This window comes from Lepisosteus platostomus, chromosome 4 (assembly GCF_059453375.1).
Source record: "Lepisosteus platostomus isolate fLepPlt1 chromosome 4, fLepPlt1.hap1, whole genome shotgun sequence".
NCBI classification, from domain to species: domain Eukaryota; kingdom Metazoa; phylum Chordata; class Actinopteri; order Semionotiformes; family Lepisosteidae; genus Lepisosteus; species Lepisosteus platostomus.
The window spans coordinates 17,608,785-17,628,374 of NC_142614.1; the positions used below are offsets into that span (position 1 = coordinate 17,608,785).

Here is a 19,590-nt window from a genome sequence, read left to right on the forward strand (position 1 = left end):
TCTATCCAATGTCAAGAAGTTTGTTATACTAAAGATCATGGCAACCAGAGCCCCCACCCCCAGAAGCAGTGTTCACAAGGCAGGGCTACATCCTGGATGGAATGCAAATCCATAACAGGACACACACACAGACACCTGTACACAAATAAGTGTACAGGGACAATTTAGAGACCAAAAATGAAATGTAGAATTAAAAGAGAGATATGATTCTTGTGGTCACAAATGACTAATAGCATTCCAAGCCCAAGGCCATCATATTCCCTTTCACACAATTTGCCTGTGGTGTTAGAATATTGATGCCAGCCTTGAACATGAGTGCCTGTATTACAAATACATGGTAGGAGATTTTGTTTTCTAGGTGCCCCCAAGACACTTTTCAGCTCAAACAAATAAATGGATACAGTCAACACAATGTTACAAAACCCCTCTGTTCACAACAAAGGAGAATCTCATTAAAGCCTAACCTAAAACATCTTTACACGTGGACTGGGGATTGGAATGTTAATGCAGTTTTCAATAGCCTAATAGAATGAGAAGACTTACAACGCACCTTTGCTACACACTCTTGATTTCAAATGCCTTCCTACTGGATACAGTAAAATCTGGAGTTATGGATCAAATGTGCATGGAAACATAACCAGTTCCTCCTCCCCTGTAACTAATCAAGTGAATCCATTTTCAATGTTTTTCTGATTTGGGAAATTCAATTTTCAACACAGGGATACAGTAAGCATTCTGCCACGCATAGATGAGTCCTTTCTATTTTTCTGAGAATGTTCTTCTTGCTTGCATATCATTGCTATTTTCCAGTACATTTTAGCTATTGTTTTGGCTATGTAAAACACTTGAAACAGAACCCACTGCCCACTGGCAAACTAATTTCAAACTGAGATTTTTTGTGGTGTTCTTGCCATTTAGAAACACTAATTACTTTCTCATGAAATGGCCAACTGTACTTTGCAGCAACTCTCCAAAACCCCTTCAATTTTCACTTAGTTAATATAAAAAACTGAAATTGATCCCACTAAATTTAAACAGGTTATATAATCTGCGTTGCTCCAGATATATCATATCCGTTGCATATCTCATTCTATGTGTCCTGACTTTTGGAGTCTCAGTAGTTGCTTTATCTTAGATTAATATTAACCATGATGCTATACTGTTCCATTAAAAATCAAAAGCCTTACATTATATATTCAAAGGTGAATCCATCAAGTACTAATAGCATCCTTCTTTTGTATTAAGTCAGACTAGATGGCTCTAAATTTCTTCTTTCCTTTGTTTTGCACAATGCTTAAAGGGAAATAATACACCAGGAATTCCATTGTAATTCTAAAGCCACATGCATGCATATAAGGATAACTACAAATAATCCAAAGCAAATTGCAAACATAATCGGTTTGTGATAATGTGTTTCAATATGTTGTGTGCTGGATATGCACGGACTTTATAGCTGTGGTTTCTCTGGTTGCACACATAAAAGGGCAAAAGACATTGAGCTGGTGCAGAGCTAATTTTTGGCTTTGCTGTTCAGGGGGAAAAAAAAAGAAGGAAAATTCTTCTTTCCAGACACTGGTTTGGCAATAATCATCATGAAAAGGAGCCAAAGCTGGCTTTGCCATTTCAGTCTTTAATTATCACAAAAGTAAAAAAAAAATGTTATTTTCTATGCTTTCTTTTTCATATTTTGTTCAAACTCTCGTTTAATTCCTCAAGAAAGACAACACTGTGTTCCGGGCAGTAAAGAGAAAAAAGTCTCTCAGTCTTTTTGTTCTTACACATAAAAAGCGTTTAAAAATGAGAATGGGTCCCCGGTGATGGTTGGAGGAGGGCTGTGTGTAAAAGGGTATGTAGGTTGATTTATACATTTAACACAAACTGTTTATTAAGAAATCTTTATAAGAGAACCTGGGTCTTGTTTTCTAAACACAATAAAAAATATGATTAAATTGTTTTTCGTTCGTACAGGCCAGAGAGCATTGTCCTGTGACATACAGCCCTCCAGCAAGGCTGACCTGGAGCAGCTTTAGCGAAGGATGGATAGAAAGGGATAGAAGTGCTGAGAGTGGGAATATTCCTAAATATTCCTAAATATTCATATCCATTTGAGAAAACTTCATTCATCACAAGGTCTTTTCCCTGCTATTTTTTATTTAAAAATTAAACGAAAGTGAGGCACTTTTTTGTTTTTGTTTTTCAGTTTGCAGGTATTTGCTCATCCCATTCTGTTTTAAGGGGATACTATTGCTCCTCCATTGCCACACATTCGTCAATAGCTCTACTTGTATTCAACCTGTGGTGTATTATTTTGTTTTCACTTTATCCCCAACAAAAGAAAGCAGACAACCTTGTGAAAAGCACAAGACACGTTCAAGTAGGGAAATAGATGATAAAAAAGCGAACTTAGAAGAATAAACAACAAAAAAGCCCTGAAAGCCTTTCAGACGCACAGACTATTGTAGCAGCAAAAAGCAGCCATGGTTTGGATTAATGCAAATCAGGGATAGATGCATAGTTGTACTGCTTTGGGTCACTGAATTTGCAGATGTTCATGCCATTCATGCTCAAAATAAATTGGTATCATTATTGGCTTAAATGAATCAACTTGACTTCTGTCTCCAGTTCTTCCAGTTCTGAAGATACAAGGAAACCCACAAAACCTACGAAGCTTTGTCCCTATAGTACTGGAGTTGTGTAGCACCTCCTGCACAGCAGCTGATTTCAACTCATTTTTAAATGTCAGAAAACACATGAGGGGGAGCATCAGAAGAACAGATTTAGGAAAACAAACGCTGTTCAGAGAAAGAGATATGGGTCTCAGTGGATAACACTTTGAAACATTTCAGCTTTGACACTCTACAGACTCTTCTCTGTAAGCTCAAGACAATATCTAGACAATATCTAGATAGTGCATTGCTTGCAACCTTCTTTTGTGTAAATGCACATATACAGAATCTTGGCTTAAAATTGAAATGTAATTTGTATATGGTATTTGCTTTTCTGCTTCTGTACAACTTGTATAAGAGCCTGTACTTAATAAGAATGTACTGCTATGTATCAGTAGCCTTATTTCTATTCTCCTTCAGTTCTCCTGCACTTTAGCACCTTGTCACCATTATAGACCTCTTGTTAAGCAAGTAACATGTCTGGCATACAACGAGAAATAACATTTCTGCTTTTCCATTTGCACCTGGGAGACAGACGACAAACACTCTAAGTAACACCTATTCATTTTCACAAGTCAAAAAAACCTTCCGAAAGGATTCGAAATTATCACAGAGGTGTCTAATCAGGTCTCATTTGCATACTGTCCCCCCACTCCTCCTCTTGCAAATAGTGGCCAGGGTGATGCTGTTACTTAGAGGCAGAGGAATGTAAAAAAATTAAACTGCTGCTCCTGAGGACACATCATACCAGACTTGAACCCAAAATCTTTTCCTCTCTTTGCTAAGATAATGAACAAACCTAATTATCTTTGCTGACCAAAACATGGCCACAAATGAACTACAAGCGCCACTGTGCCAGCATAACATTGGGCACAAGCCCAGGAGGGAGGGAGCCACTGAACTCATTCACAGCAGCAGATGGAAGACAGAGCCTATTTGGAAGGTGCAAACCAGTTACGGAAGCGGTTGAAATCAGTAAATCAATGCTGAAATGTGTTGAGAAAACTTCCTGTTAATGAAAAGGTGAGTGGTTCCATGCCCTCCTTTAAAACCTTTCAGTGCGTGCCCCGACAGATGATGCGTATGGCTTCAATATAACAACCACACAGATGACAAGAAGGCACCCTGATTCCCACAGCAGTACCTGTCTTTGAGCCTCCTGCATGGAGTACTCCAGCAGCATCGGCACCCCATGCTTTTTGTAATAGTCCTTCTGGCAGCGATCCGACAGTCTTGGTTCACTGGGAAGAAAATCACTGGCCCACACCTAGAAAATAAAAAAATAACTTACAGTCCTTTCATTCAATCCATTAAGGACTCTGGGAACACTTAGGGAGTCTAAGGCTTGGCAGAAACAAGGACCACGTCACTGTGCGGTCAAAAATAAAAACAGGATTTTTTTTTTCAGAAAAATCTGCCTATAAATCAATAATGATATACATTCCCACTATGTGAATGGGTGCACGTGTATAAATATCTCCACCCACTGAGTTGGCTCGGGCTGGCTGTTCGCAAAACACAAATTGCCAAGAGAAAAGGCTTCAATTATGTGTCTTGACAAAGCAGTGCGTGAAATCTCTTTAACTTAATAAGCACTTTATTTATTTGTACTGCTGAATGGTACAAGACTGGAAAGCACTGGGCACGGCTCTAGCCACAAATAAGCTACAGCTTTGGGCAGCTGCAAGTGTTCTTACTCATGGTTCCTTGGCCTTTTCTCCTAAACCACATTCCATGGACACTAAATTGTGCTGAACTGTGTGGTTGCTTTGTGATTTGGTTCAAAGTCATATTTGGAGTTTGGCTATGACCTCTAAAATGGTTTTACCTGGATTAGATTAATATCTCAGAGACAGGTTCAAAAGAATGAAAAAAACACTTTTATGTAAATATATTTTAATATTTTGGTCTTCATTTTTAACTGCTTGGCGAGATTTTAAATTCATTAGATGCAGTGGTTAAGCATCCCAAACTGTGGGATGAGGTGGAACAATGTGGAATCTAGGATTCAGAGTCCTAGATGGACAGACACCTGCTTTTCCTGACTTTGAGGATGCCAAATAACCCCAAAACGTGATAGAATCCCACTATATTTCATAGTGACATGAGTGCTTGCTTGACATAAGCCTCTATGTTTTCACAGCAAACATAACACTGATCAGCACATCCAAATAGCTCAATTGTTATTTAATCTCACCATAATTTATGACAAAATATTTCTGAATAAAAAATATAATACTTATCAGAGGACGCATGCACATACCGTATCAGGGTAGAGGATTAAGAAATATCAGTTTCAGGATTTGATCCTGATTTGCTGAATTTGTAAGGAGCAAGTCTCATGTTTCTGTCTTTATGACTCTGAATCATCACCAACGGAAATATGACCACCAATAATAAGAAAAAAATAATCAAGTCGCTCTCTCACTCATGCAGATTTTATTTTAAGTATCAAAGCCAACCATAAAATGAGTCCCAGTAAACCAATCAAAACATAAATAAGAATATGTGGAACCATCAACACAAATTTCTGTGAGCTATGCAAGACTAATGTTTAGTTTCTCAATAAATAATCCAGATTCCTTTCCTAAGGTAGAGAGCAGAGTTAACCACTGAAAAGCCCTGACATTACTTAATGGATGACAGTTTTCCTTCCCTTTTCTCAGTAGGTGATTTATGGTCCACAGCAAGGCCACTCAAGCAAAAAATTACACTTGGAGCACTACGTCTCATCGGTCATACAAAGCAGTCATTTTAAACAGCACCTCCCTTTTATGTGCCTCAAAATTATTGAAAGTTCTTGACTCATCAAATGCTTGCTTACATAACCTTTTGAAAAAACCGAGAACCTGCCTCTTTAATTTTCTGAGCCTTTCAAAGCAGAAGAGGTTAATTGTGTGTGATCATCTGCAAGTATCACTAAACAGAGATGCCAAACAAAAACAAATTCTTATTTGTGCTCAAAATAAACTTCACAGTCATACTCCAAATATGCAAAGCCAAATTCAAGAAAAAAATCCACCCATAAGCAACATTAAATTTAAAAAATAAACAAGTTGAAAGAGTATCAAAATAAACAAGTTGAAAGGCATCTTCATTTTCAATTTCAGAGATAATAAAATCAAGCCACATCTTCAAATTATAAAAGCTAAAATTATGACTGTCCATCGTTTTAGTCATCTATGTTTGGTATGCTTTTTATTAGTCTTGTTTGTAGGAAGTATAAATTAAGCCAAATGTCCAATTTTTTAGCAGCTCAAGTACAGTGCACAATTTCCTCTCTAAGAGCATCTGGAACTAACCATATGTTTGTTTGTTCATGTTTGTTTCCCATTTCAATGAAACAGTCCAGAATTTTTTAACTCAAAAGGACTAAGTGCAGAAAAGAATCTGTTTAAGAATCTAACTGCTTGACAGGCATTCTCAATAATAATACATTAAGACACGCTGCCACAACAGGAAGTCATTTTGATTTTTGTGTAGATGGGAAATCCTAGGAAAAAGAATTCCTCTTTACACTAGATGCAAACACCTCCAAATAAATTCTAGTTTTCAGGTCTCTTTAGGAGCATACTTTTTAAAAATCAGTATTTTTAGAAAATACTGGTTGTTTCCCCCATTTAGAGGACAACTAAGTATTCTCAGCCCTAATCTCTTTCACAATCTCCACATCAGCTGAGGTTTAATGACAAAAATTTTCCTCCAAAATGTGTTAAGCTACCCTTTTTTATTATACACCATGTTCCCAGGGTACAGACTTGCTGTCTGGGTTCACTGTGCTTTTTGTCTAGTTTGTAGTGAAATACTGGAACTGCAGTGGTCTGCCAGCTGCGTACTGCCCCATCAAAATTCTTCAAAAGCCAGTTATGCCGGCGTCACTCTACACAACTTTTCCTACGATTTTCAGTCGTAACCTTGCTTTACATAATAGTAAGGAAATCACTGCGATTTGTAGAGGGTCGCAGCGTGCGCCACTTGTGTCACTTGTGTAGTGTGACACCCCCAGCAACTCAGTCATAGTGCTCTTAATAGCTCCTGTGACTCTCAGGAGCTATTAAGTTATCAAAAAACTGGTTTGATTTTCTCGTAGCAAGTCGCAAGTCATAGGGGTGGGCAGTGACCCAGATGTGCTCTTGTGAGATAATGTGCCCATTATATTACACGTTATAGCACAATACTAACATGTTTACAATATTGATTTTAAAGGTGTTTTATATTTTTAACTGTGTCTTATTTTTGTAAATGTGTTCTATATTTATAAAGAAGAATTATTTATAATTTTTGAAGATGTTTATACGTGGAATACAATGCCTGTGTTACATTTTCAAGATGTTTACGTGCCTGTTCTCCATGTTGTTTGTTTACTTTCGTCTGGTGCTCCTCCTCTTATGAGGCGACCTCGCCGCACTTTTGCCGCGCAATACAAGATTTGGAACCATGATGAAAAGACGTGAGGGGATCGTGTAATTAATCACTCCCTGCAATTCCTAGTCGTATAATTTGACACCCTCTAGGACAGAAAAGGCAGCGAGATTCAGCAACTGCAGTCATTAAATTTGACATGCTCTCCGAGACTCATTCAGAGTTCTGTCTTTACTGTATAAGCAAATGGAAAGCCTCTCTCTAAGACAAATGTGACCTGTGAGTCTTCATGGATTTAGCATTTTAGGAGCTCTAAAACGGAAATTCAGGATTGGCTGTACAACATTTTAAGTCACTGGCAGTTTCTTTCTTTGTATCTAGTTCTGTGTGTTTCATTGTGCAATAAGAAAATCAAGGGTAACAAAAAAGTGCATCTCCTATATATCTTATGTTTAATCTCTTTTGTGGAAAGCCCGCATGTCGCATTCCACAAAAAAACAGAAAAAGCTGTGTGAATAAAAAAATAAATATCCTGTTTGTTGCTGTTGTTGTTTTCCTTGGTAAGAACCTGTACTGAAAAATATTTCTCTTCCAAAAGTGACAAGGCAATTACAACTCCTCACATGGTTGACCCGATCACCTTATTCTTCTGTACCGCACACAAAAAAAAACTACACGCCTGAAAAAAAATGAGAGTAAGAATAAAAATGTAGAATAAGAAAAACAGCTTTATGCTGACGGCTACCTGAAAAGCTTATCTAGAAAGGCCTTGGCCATTTCCAAGATGAATTCCAATATCAGGAGCCATAATGGCACTGCAAATCATCATAAATAGTTAACCATCTGTAACATTCAAACAGAAATCTGGCAGAAATAATAAAATTGCAGCGGTGTACAATACATCTTTGGTTCAATATAATAATATAAAAAAACTACTCCTTCCACTACTGGCAAAACCAATAAAGACTAAAGTTTAAAACAAAACCATTGATTTGTTTTTTTTTTCTTGCTGTAGAATTAATCTAGATTTAAACACACATTTACCAATGTTCAGATGCCAATGAATTATTCTCATTGACACTAACAAGAGCAATAATAAATTTAACAAACTCTACTGGTGGTGTAGTGGTTAGCATTACTGCTTTGCACTGCTGGGGTCTTGGGTTCAATTCCTGGGGTGCTAGCTGCACCTACTGCATGCTGAGATGGGCTCTGGCTCCCCTGCAACCCTGTATTGGGTAAAGTGGATGGGAAATGGAAGGACAAAATGCACCATGTGTTCACAAGGGCAGTATACTGTATGTACATACACAAGCAGTATAGTGTTTCTAAGATCAGATCATTAATAACGATATGACACAATATCCTTCATTCACACATATAGCTGCAGTAAATCTCTTCTAATGAGATGTGAGTGACTGATGAACACACTACTTACAAAACTAGAAAATTCACATAACGTCTTGAGTAAAGGTCATGAAAGCATATGCTAACTAGATTTTTTAAATACATTCTTACACTGATTTTCAACGTTTCAAGAGCTAAACTTTCTTTCCATTCTCTGAATTTTCATCAGATAAACTTTTTGCTGTACCATTCTACATTGCGTAATGCTTTCAGAGGATGTGTTGCAATTCAGCAATTTAAGCAATTAAAGTTTTTTACTTAATTAATCAAATACAGTAACTGTCTAGGACTACAATTTTCTGGGTAGCAGCTTCATCCAACTAATTTTCCCTGTTTTGTTTGTAACTTTGAGTGAGTTTTAAGGTTCATTTTTTTGCCTTTCAGACCATTTTACATTTTTATTTTATCTTAATGTTCTCCCAATTGGATTGATATGCTTTTCCTTTTGCATTCAAGTAATTTTACAAATTATGTATTCACTTCTCTAAAAAGAGAAGAGTTGTCTTTTCCTGACAAAAATCTTTTCATAAACCATCCAACAGCAGCATCCTGAAAATCACAACTGGCAACCCACTGAAACTAAGCATGTGTGTGCCTGACCTAGATGGGAGACCTCCTGGGAGAGCTAAGGTCACTGCTGGAAGAGGTCTTAGTGGGGCCAGTAGGGGGCTGTGTGGGTCCTAATGCCAGAGTATAGTGACGGGGACACTATAGTGTAAAAAGGTGCCGTCCTTCAGATGAGACATAAAACCGAGATCCTGACTCTCTGTGGTCATTAAAAATCCCTGGGCATTTCTTAATAAGAGTAAGGGTTGTTACCCCAGTGACGTGGTCAAATTTCCAATCATGGCCTGCTAATAATCCCCATCTATTAATTGGCTTCTTCACTCTTCACTACTGATAGCTGATGTGTGGTGAGCTCACTGGTGCACTATGGCTGCCGTCGCATCACCCAGGTAGGACTGCACATTGGTGGTGGTGGAGGGAAGCCCCCATTACCTGTAAAGTGCTTTGAGTAAAGTGTGCAGAAAAGCGCTGTATAAGTGTCAGGAATTATCATTATCTGGCACATTCATGTTGTTATTCATTAAATGTGACACACTGCCTATTAGTTTTACTTAACAAGGTGTCAGTCTGCTGATAATGTTGCCTGACAAACAAACTTTATCAGGAGATAGTCTCCTGATAAATAAACTTAAGGCACTTTAAAAATGTTCTCTGTAAACAAAGAAACACATCCACATTGTAATTACATAAACATCAGGATTCACAATGTATCTTTTTATTCAATTTAAAAAAAACATGCACTTTGTGCTTCTCACCTTGAAAAGCTTTATACAGTATTTCCTCAGCAGCTGACTGAAATGATCGCTTAAATAAATCCTACCACTTACTCCTTGAATCATATTCCTGTCACCCAGCTGCATTCAAAATTTACAAATCACTGTCCCATTCTCACTCTTATCATCAATGAATCATTAAGGTATGGACTTTTTCCTCTGGCCCTTGCAGCTATTGTCCCACTATTAAAAAAGCAGATTTTACATTCCAGCCTGCTCAGTCATTGTGGGCCAATATCTAATGTATCATTTTTGGCAAAAGCTCTACAACAGGTGGTTGCTGTTTACTTACAAGGTCACTTATCTGAAAATAAGCTGCATGAGCCTCTTCAGTCTGGGTTCAGATCAAGGCACAGTACAGAAACACTCCTGTTAGGGTTTTTAATGATCTGCTGATGATGGACTGACTCTGGATTTGATCCATTCTTGTCCTGCTGGACATGTGCTGACTTTGTTACTGCTGATCAGATCATCTTGCTGAACAGATTTGAAGCAGTTGTTGCTTTGGTTTAAATCTTATCCAAATGAGAGAAAACAAATTGTTCAAAACAGTTGTTGCTGCCCCTCTACAAAGCTGGTCTCATCTGGCATCCTCCAAGGTTCTGTTCACAACTCTTCAGTAGCTGCATTTTACTATTGTTTACATTCCTCACAGGTATGTGTTAACCTTTCTTTTCTACGCATACTTCACTGAAACGTATTACCATGTCCTTATGAAATGTGACGTTAATCAAACACTTTCTGCCTAGTCACACTGTTTAGATGGTGCAAAGAATTAAATGCAACCAACATTTTTGCATTCAATTTCTGAAAACACTGGGGGTTAAGTTAATTGGCTCTCCTTATCATTTCCACAAATGTGTCAACCATATTTTGATTGATGATCCCCAGAATCACTCCAAATACTCAGATCGGGAATCTTGGTTTATTTTGGGGGTTTGATTTCATTTTCATAACACTGTCCATATCTGTGCACATCTCTCCCAGTCTGATGCAGAAAAGTCAGTGCCTGCTTTTGTCTTTGCTGGGTGTGGTTATTGTAATGGAATGTTTTCTAGTGTTTCAAAGAATCCAGAGTCCAGAATTCAGCTGCTTGGATTTTAACCAAAATTAGCCTGTTGCATGAGCAGCATTTCACCTGTTTTATCCTCCTTCAAAATACTGCTGTTCATCTTTAAGGCAGTAAGCTTAGAATGGTTTGGCTTGTGACTCCATCAGTGACCTGTTAACACCATATACTGTACTATGAACAGTCCTAAAAACATTTAAAATGATACCAATAATATCACAAATCTTTCTTTCATTATTACTGAAAAACAGCTGGAAGTGTTATGTGATTTACATTGTTTACAAAAAAGGTTTCTTGCAGGAGCATAATTCTGTTCAACAGAAAGTGTCATTATCTGTGGCAACATTTTCCATGCAGCTGTTTTCCACAGTGAAACATATAATATATATATATATTATATATAATATATATATTGCAGTTCTCTGTTGATATGAGTCCATCATATTAAATCGTGTCTTAAAATTGCTGCAGCAAAAAACGTACTGTATTTTCCTGTTGCATTGAGATATTTGGATGTGGATCTAAAGAAAGGCTTTTCATTACCAGGACACTTACTAGTTTTGTTCTGGCAAGAGACATTTCTTTACATAAATAAAGTACTATTTTTTTGTTTTAAATTTCATATGTAGTCACTTTAAGATAAAGATGATTACTAAACTGTGCCATACAATTACAGAAAGAATGCATATTCATCCAGCTTTCTTCTCAACTGTATCTCATTGAGTATCCCACAGGGTTTTAATCTTGATGCCTCTTACCAGGTAGTGTTTACACAGTTGTAAGTGAATTACAACCTCCATTTTAAACTTGACCCACAATAAACACTGAAAGAAGCACATTTTGTTTCCCTAAAGAGGAAGTGTATGAGTGTGGGGAGTAAAAATGGTATAAGAAAAGTATTCAGCACTCCAGCTTCAGCAGTGATGTGAAATAGCAGAAACGTTAGGTAGCCAGACCTTTTTTTCTGCTCTGCTGCATCTTGAGGAAATGCCAAGACATTCAAGATTATTATCACACATATTATGCCTACACGCCAACTCCCCTTTGTAAGACACCAACCTGAGCAGCTCACAGCAATGGAGTAGCTCTTTTAATATTTTGGCTGCCTGCACATAACAATAATGTCTGTGCCTGGAGTGATTACAGAAACTTTTACGGCCTCTCAGAAATGCTTAAACCAGGCATTAAGGGAGCTGCTGCAGACCCTTCCTGTAAGTGCTGTCCTGCCTTGCCGAAGCAACAAAAGAGATGTCTTAAAAGTAAAAAAAATTGTCCAACAGGGGGCTCTTTTTAAAAGCTTGATATTAAAAAAATACTTGCACTGAGCTTTCTAATAACCCAAAGGAAAATGAACAGCAGGGATGCCAAGCATAAATGTTTCCACTTTCTTCATTATGATCATATTGTACTGGCACCTTCCAAGATGATTTTTCTTTATGCTATTACACCACAGCAGGATCTATTGCCTGCCCTGTGTGCAGCTTATTGACTCCCGTTAAGAAACCAATTGCTACCTGGAGGCAGAGTATCAAACTCCCATCACTCACATCTTAATATTCCAAAAGCCCTGCCGCCTGTCATTCACACACAGGGGGGCTCTACAGTAACAACCCTATCAGAATGGCAAATGAACAGACACACCAGTGACAGAACCCATTAGGAAACCCGAGGCGCCATCTTTTACTTGTCAGCACACAGGAATAAAAAAAGAAAGACATTTCCATGCTGAGTGAAAGGATATAACACAAAACCCTCCGAATGACAACTATGTCAATCAAGAACAGAGGGGAAGTGCTTGCAGTACTTGGAAGAGATAAAGTAGATTAGATTCTTTTTTTTATTCTGTTTCTCTTTTATCCCATAGCACTTGAACGGGGCAGGGGGAGAGAGCTGAGGAGTACTCATGTTTAACAAGCTTTAGCCTGGGGCAGAAGTCCAGAGACTGAATCCAGGAGACACACCTGCACCATGTTACCACAGCTTTTCTCCAGATGTATCTGAGCTGGCCCTGTCTGGTAGGGCCTGACCTGCAGCCTGTATTCACTGTAGCTCTAATCAGCGATACCTTCAGAAGCATAGGATTGCGTCTCAGAGTGCAAAGCCCATACTTGTAACCAGTATGTATGCCATCTGAATGCAGAAATAAACCTATGCTTATCATCCCTTTCATATCATACTTAAAAACTATAAGCGTCCCTCAAATCACTGAATAGACACATAGAACTAAATACACTCAATCTAAACTGAAACTACCTTTACAGTACAGCTCTGCGTTAATAAAGCAGCTACATAAAGAACATTCACATTTAAAGTTGCATCAAAAACCAAAAGTTATAGTCAGATTAAAAGGGAAGACTAAAATCAATAAAATGAAACACAACTTTCTTTTCTAAAACTATGGGTACATAATTAAAATAATAATAAAACATATCATAAAAAATAAAAACATCACTCATGAAATGCTGTTTTGAGGATTGGTGCTTGTTACAGTACAATAATGGCAACTAATTACTAACAGGGAAAATTAAGAATTTTGAATGTATTTTACTGGGCTTCTTTTTGTACATTTGACATTTATGTTTTACAATAAGCTTAGCAATTGTAATGTAAAGCATACTATAATACGACCTACTGATGTCAATGGGTCAAACACTACTTCTAGCATTACTGAAGGAACAAGTGGATGGATACTGTTCCTAAATGGATGGATGGAGATCTTGATGGTCTGGAATTACTCCAAAGCAGAGAGACCAAGTACATTTGAAGGCTTTAAGGAGCACACTATGCTAATAGACTAAAAAAGTAATAGTTTTCAAATTAAACAGAGAAAGACTAAGAGGATTCAAGTATTAAAAGTATCAACAAATATAACCCAACAGACTTCTTCAGGATCAATAATGAAACCTTAGTGCATTTAAGACTGAGAACAAGTAGCATATATTTACACTCTTTTGCGCAAATGGTTGTGGGGCTGTCCCAGCCAATCACCTCCTGAAAATCCAAAGAAGCTAGATGGGTTAAATGCCCTCCTCTTGTTTGTAACCTGTAACTGTTTTGGCTTTAATCACCACCAGTGGCATTTAGTCTTATTTTATGCACTGAGTAGATTTTATACCCTTTATTTAAATATGCCATTGATATACTCTTATTACCATTTCTCCATAGTTAAAATTCCATTTATAAATTACCAGTGTGACTCATGCTCTTTCCTAAATCTTAGATCAAAGTATTGACATTATCTATTGTTACGCTAATTGTACTCATAAATGAGACAAAAATGTTTACAGGTTTGACAACCTTAAGAGAGATGCTGTTTACCACTAAAAATCCTAAATTGCATTCTTGCAGTCTTCAATTTTGAATTTCTTGAAAAAAAGCTTTCCATATCTTTTTCTTTTGTACTATACATTCACATTTCAAAGGCTAATATCAGTAAATGTACAGTAGACAATAATGTATATTTTTTGCTGAGGTACTTACTGACTTGCATAAAAGCAGAAAACATGGCTAGGAGAAAACCAGACATAGAGGTCGATTTGAAAAAAGGGCTACAACGCTTAAACACCCCAGTCTAAGGAATCAATAGAATCGAATTGATTAAAAGGAACTGATAATAAAATAACACTGTATATTGCTTGAGAGATTAAGGATAAGCATTCTCTCAAGAACAGTTTAGTTTCAATAATAATAATAATAATAATAATTGCTTACACTTATATAGCGCTTTTCTGGACACTCCACTCAAAGTGCTTTACAGGTAATGGGGACTCCCTTCCTCCACCACTAATGTGTAGCACCCACCTGGATGATAGTCCATAGTGCGCCATCAGCTATCAGTGGGGAGGAGAGCAGAGTAATGTAGCCAATTCATAGATGGGGATTATTAGGAGGCCATGATTGGTAAGGGCCAATGGGAAATTTGGTTACACCCCTACTCTTTTCGAGAAACACCCTGGGATTTTTAATAACCACAGAGAGTGAGGACCTCGGTTTTACGTCTCATCCAAAGGACGGCGCCTTTTTACAGTATAGTGTCCCCGTCACTATACTGGGGCATTAGGACCCACATGGACCGCGCCCCCTGCTGGGTCCACTAACACCTCTTCCAGTTTTTACAACCTTAGTTTTTCCCAGGAGGTCTCCCATCCAGGTACTGACCAGGCTCACACCTGCTTAGCTTCAGTGGGTTGCCAGTTGTGAGTTGCAGAGTGATGTGGCTGCTGGCCACAGTTTTGTACATGTAACACAACATCACACTGTCTGATTAGTACTTCACTGTTTTTTAAATATTGTTGTGACCAGTGGGGGGGCAAGGTTAGCAACAGTTGGTCTACTCAGTATGATTGCCTTACTCAGAAGTTTTGGAACAATTAATATTGTTTGGCTGTATTTATGAAGCTGTCCTGGGACCATGAGGCAACTAAACATGCAAAAGGACACAGATGATCAAAATAAGTCCTAATAATTTACTCAGGTTAATTAACTTTACTGTAAATCAAGTCAGCCATAATAAAGCATACATACTGAAAAGTGACCAGGCCATTTCTAGCATGAAGTAGTTCAAGTAGGTAGCTGCGAAAAGAGAAAGAAGGAAACAATGTTTCGGCTGTGGAGCCTTCTTCGGCTAACAGCCAAAACGTTGTGTTCCCTTTCTTCTCTTTTCAGCATGGAATCAACTTTTACTTGTTCCTTTGCATTTCTTGTGTGGTCATTAAATGAGCCTTCATACGAATGGACCATGACATAAATATAGGAACATTAAGGTAGACAAGACAAGAACAGAGAACAACATCTTATCACTAATTATCATCATCATCAAAGGTGTGCTGTGGGAGAGCTCTTCTTTTGAACCAGACGTGGAACCAGATTCTTTCCAGATAACATCCTGTATTGTAGTATTCACAAACTAAAACACCTATTTGATTTATATATTGGTAGAATAGGGAAATTGGTTCATTTACAGTATGTGCATCCACATTTTAGAGATGGAGATTTAGTTCTGGTTAAGGCTCATTTTATGAGAACAAAGGTTGCTCTCTATTTGACCCATTAAAGTGCCTGTGATATTCAGTTTATAAGGGCAGAATTTTGGATTTTCAATGTCAATAGAAAACAGAACTCTGAAACCTTCTGAATGTACATACATGTCTACAGTATAACGATTGTATGTCGTATAATTGTAAACTTTTGTCTGTCTACGTTTGGGTCTAATTCTAATTTATGTTTGGGTCCAATTATTACCCTCTTATCAAACTGAGCTAGAGAAAATGCCACATGACATGCTGTAATCCGAGACTTTAGGGTATGGAATTATTCATCTTTAATATTGATTTAATAACCTCTCTATTTTATAATTTATCAAAAGGATTTAAAACAATACAAAATCAATAAATCCTAAAAAGTAATAAAAGCAAAAGCTCATGAAAGATGTAGCCAGTTTCACAGCTCTTCTCCTGTTTTTATTGCTTGTAGTCATAGCATAACCTGAAGTGTTTACATATTGTATTCAGTCAACCTACGATTTACTTGATTTGAGCTACAGGTACAATGTCTGTGGAAACACTGCATTCTGTTTGCTATGGAGGCTGCACCCAGACTGATATCACCCCTGGCACTTTTCCACCCTCCGTTCAGCTCACATCAATAAGGTGCCCTTGCCAATAGCATCAATATCTTCAGTTTTAATACCTAAACAGGTAATAGTGGCATTATTGGAGAATTGGCAGATTTGGGCTTGTTTAGTGGCTTTATGTTCACAGTATTACATGAGATATGCTCTGTGCTGAAGGCGAAAGAGCTTTTGAAGCATAGGCAAAGGAAAAATAGAGGTTGAATATCTACTCAGCAATGCATGGTAGAGGAGAAAATTAGGGAAAGAAATGGGTTGCTGTCATATTCATTTGAAGCTTGGTAATATCAGGAGACACATTCACCCTGTGTCTGCAAATTAAAATTAAGGAACAAAACAACAGTGCACTAGATACAGATTTTTGACCTCCTCTGTATAGTTTTCGTAAAAAGCTAAATGTCATTGCATGTTGTCACTCACAGCATAGAGCTGTGTCTTTGCTGTGGCAGTTGACTGCACAGTGCTCACGACACAGACTGAAAACCACTGAAACGGCATATAATGCTTGGGCAACAGCCAGAGAACCATGTTTAGAAATGCACTTCTTAAAATGCTAAATTCAAATTAGTCCTAAAAGTAATGGTTTTAATACGTTACAGACTTTACCGTTTTACTATGTACTCCTTGCTTCAAAATAACTATTGGAAGAAAAAAAAGTTTTTTGTAATAATTTGGTTTCAGTGGATTTTATTCTGGTATGGTTTCCTCACCAATATTACAAAGGTGAAAGGAATATAAGAGCAGGTGTCAATGTATAGGGTGAGGGCAGAGCTTGCGTCAGAAATAACGCATGTGACATGACTGTTCCGCCACCTAGTGGGCCTTCCTGGTATGGCAACCATTTGGAAAACGAGCATTGAATTTCCCTGCAGGGGACCCTGACTTTTTATAGCCCGGGGGATGTGTTTGTTCCAGTGGTAATAATAAGTGTCTAGTAGTTAAAATGGAGCAGTAAAAACAAAGACCCATCATACCATTTGCTGTAAAAGATAAAGACATTATTTACAAGGTCCAGTCTAGGAAGTTCATCCCTAGTGCCCTTGTCAGGGGATCTGATTGCACGTGTAGGTGGAGTTCACATGTTTTGCCCCCAGGTGTTCAAAATCATTTCAAAGCCAGAGTGGCATCTCAGGAGCATGTCACATAGCTAGATCCCCAGCTAAGTGGCTGAAGAACTTGGTAAGGCTTGCACCATCATCCCTCACCAAAAAACAATAGCTGTCACTTTTTATTTTTATTTTATTTAGAACTACACAACTGAATATTACATGTCTTATGTAAACTCAGCAAAATTATATGTGGGCTGAATGTTGACAGCCTAGAAGTAAAACATTTATTGGACATATTTCTTCCGCAATTCTATTAAGGTACAGTATTGCATATTGTTTCAAAAAGGTATGCATCAAAGATGTACGGTATCTTCTAAGTTTACTGAATGTTCAATAATAATGTGAAGATGTCCAAGCAAATTAATTAATACTCAAGCTGCCAGAACCTACAGTATATCTTAGTTTTCTTGTTTTGTCACTTTCAGGTGTCATTTTTTTCCATAGTTCTGAGCTCATGTTTCAGAGTTTCTTGAAAAATGCAGACTGTGGCCCAAGTTTCCAGCTTACTTCCCAGAGTATCACCAACATCTTTGGTTTGCGTATTTCTAAATTATTAAAACCTGAGGTCAAAACTTAAAAATTAAACATATTAAAGAGCATCTGAGAACAAACATGGATAAGAAGACATAGGTAATGATGGTTTACGTCACTGAGGAATAGCATAAGACCTGTAAAGGCCGTTTAAAATGAAGATTTTACAATCTACAATTTATTATTACATTCTTCTAAATATTTGATGTCTTTACTGGTCAGTTCTGTTTGCATCAATTGTTCCAATTAATTGTAACCTGCTCTACTTTACATTTTTAGCAAAATAACTTCCCAACAAATTTGTCACAAAAAAATATGGAAATGAGGCTCCAAATAGCACCAATGAATACTACATTAATATTTCAGTCCAGAAAGGTGCAACCAAGGACAATGAAGCAGAAAACACAATATATTCTCACAGCAGAAACTCAGACAAATATAAACTGAAAAAATATCCATGCTCATGTTCTAATGAGGCTGAAAATCTCATTTGAGCTATCCCACTATCTCTCCTATTATGTATGTTTTATAGACTTACATAATTCGGGATTCAAAAAGATAAACATCTTGAAAATGTTTTAGGTAAAACAAAAAGCTTAAGGTTTAATAGACTTCTTTTTGCACTGTTTTAGTCACACATTCAGGTGTCATTTATTCCTACATACAGTGCCTTGCGAAAGTATTCGGCCCCCTTGAACTTTTCAACCTTTTGCCACATTTCAGGCTTCAAACATAAAGATATAAATTTTTTATTTTATGTGAAGAATCACCAACAAGTGGGACAAAATTGTGAAGTGGAACGAAATCTATTGGATTTTTGAAACTTTTTTAACTAATAAAAAAATGAAAAGTGGGGCGTGCAAAATTATTCGGCCCCTTTACTTTCAGTGCAGCAAACTCACTCCAGAAGTTCAGCGAGGATCTCTGAATGATCCAATGTTGTCCTAAATGACTGATGGTGATAAATAGAATCCACCTGTGTGTAATCAAGTCTCTGTATAAATGCACCTGCTCTGTGATAGTCTCAAGGTTCTGTTGAAAGCGCAGAGAGCATCATGAAGACCAAGGAACACACCAGGCAGGTCCGTAATACTGTTGTGGAGAAGTTTAAAGCCGGATTTGGATACAAAAAGATTTCCCAAGCTTCAAACATCCCAAGGAGCACTGTGCAAGCGATCATCTTGAAATGGAAGGAGTATCAGACCACTGCAAATCTACCAAGACCTGGCCGTCCCTCTAAACTTTCAGCTCAGACAAGGAGAAGACTGATCAGAGATGCAGCCAAGAGGCCCATGATCACTCTGGATGAACTGCAGAGAACTACAGCTGAGGTGGGAGAGTCTGTCCATAGGACAACAATCAGTCTTACACTGCACAAATCTGGCCTTTATGGAAGAGTGGCAAGAAGAAAGCCATTTCTCAAAGATATCCATAAAAAGTCTCGTCTAAAGTTTGCCACAAGCCACCTGGGAGACAC

At 37.6% G+C, this 19,590-nt stretch overlaps 1 protein-coding gene across 2 annotated transcripts in view; it reads right to left on the bottom strand.

Annotated features, from left to right (window-relative positions):
* Positions 1-19,590, bottom strand: part of galt (galactose-1-phosphate uridylyltransferase) — a 96,957-nt gene that overhangs the window by 61,440 nt on the left and 15,927 nt on the right. Inside the window, exon 7 of one of the 2 annotated variants that reach the window (XM_088628782.1) lies at positions 3,811-3,933. The exons of the other annotated variant lie outside the window; for it this stretch is intronic. Coding sequence (XP_088484908.1) covers positions 3,811-3,933 — 123 coding nt within the window. The remainder of the gene's footprint in view (positions 1-3,810; positions 3,934-19,590) is intronic. 2 annotated transcript variants of the gene reach the window in all.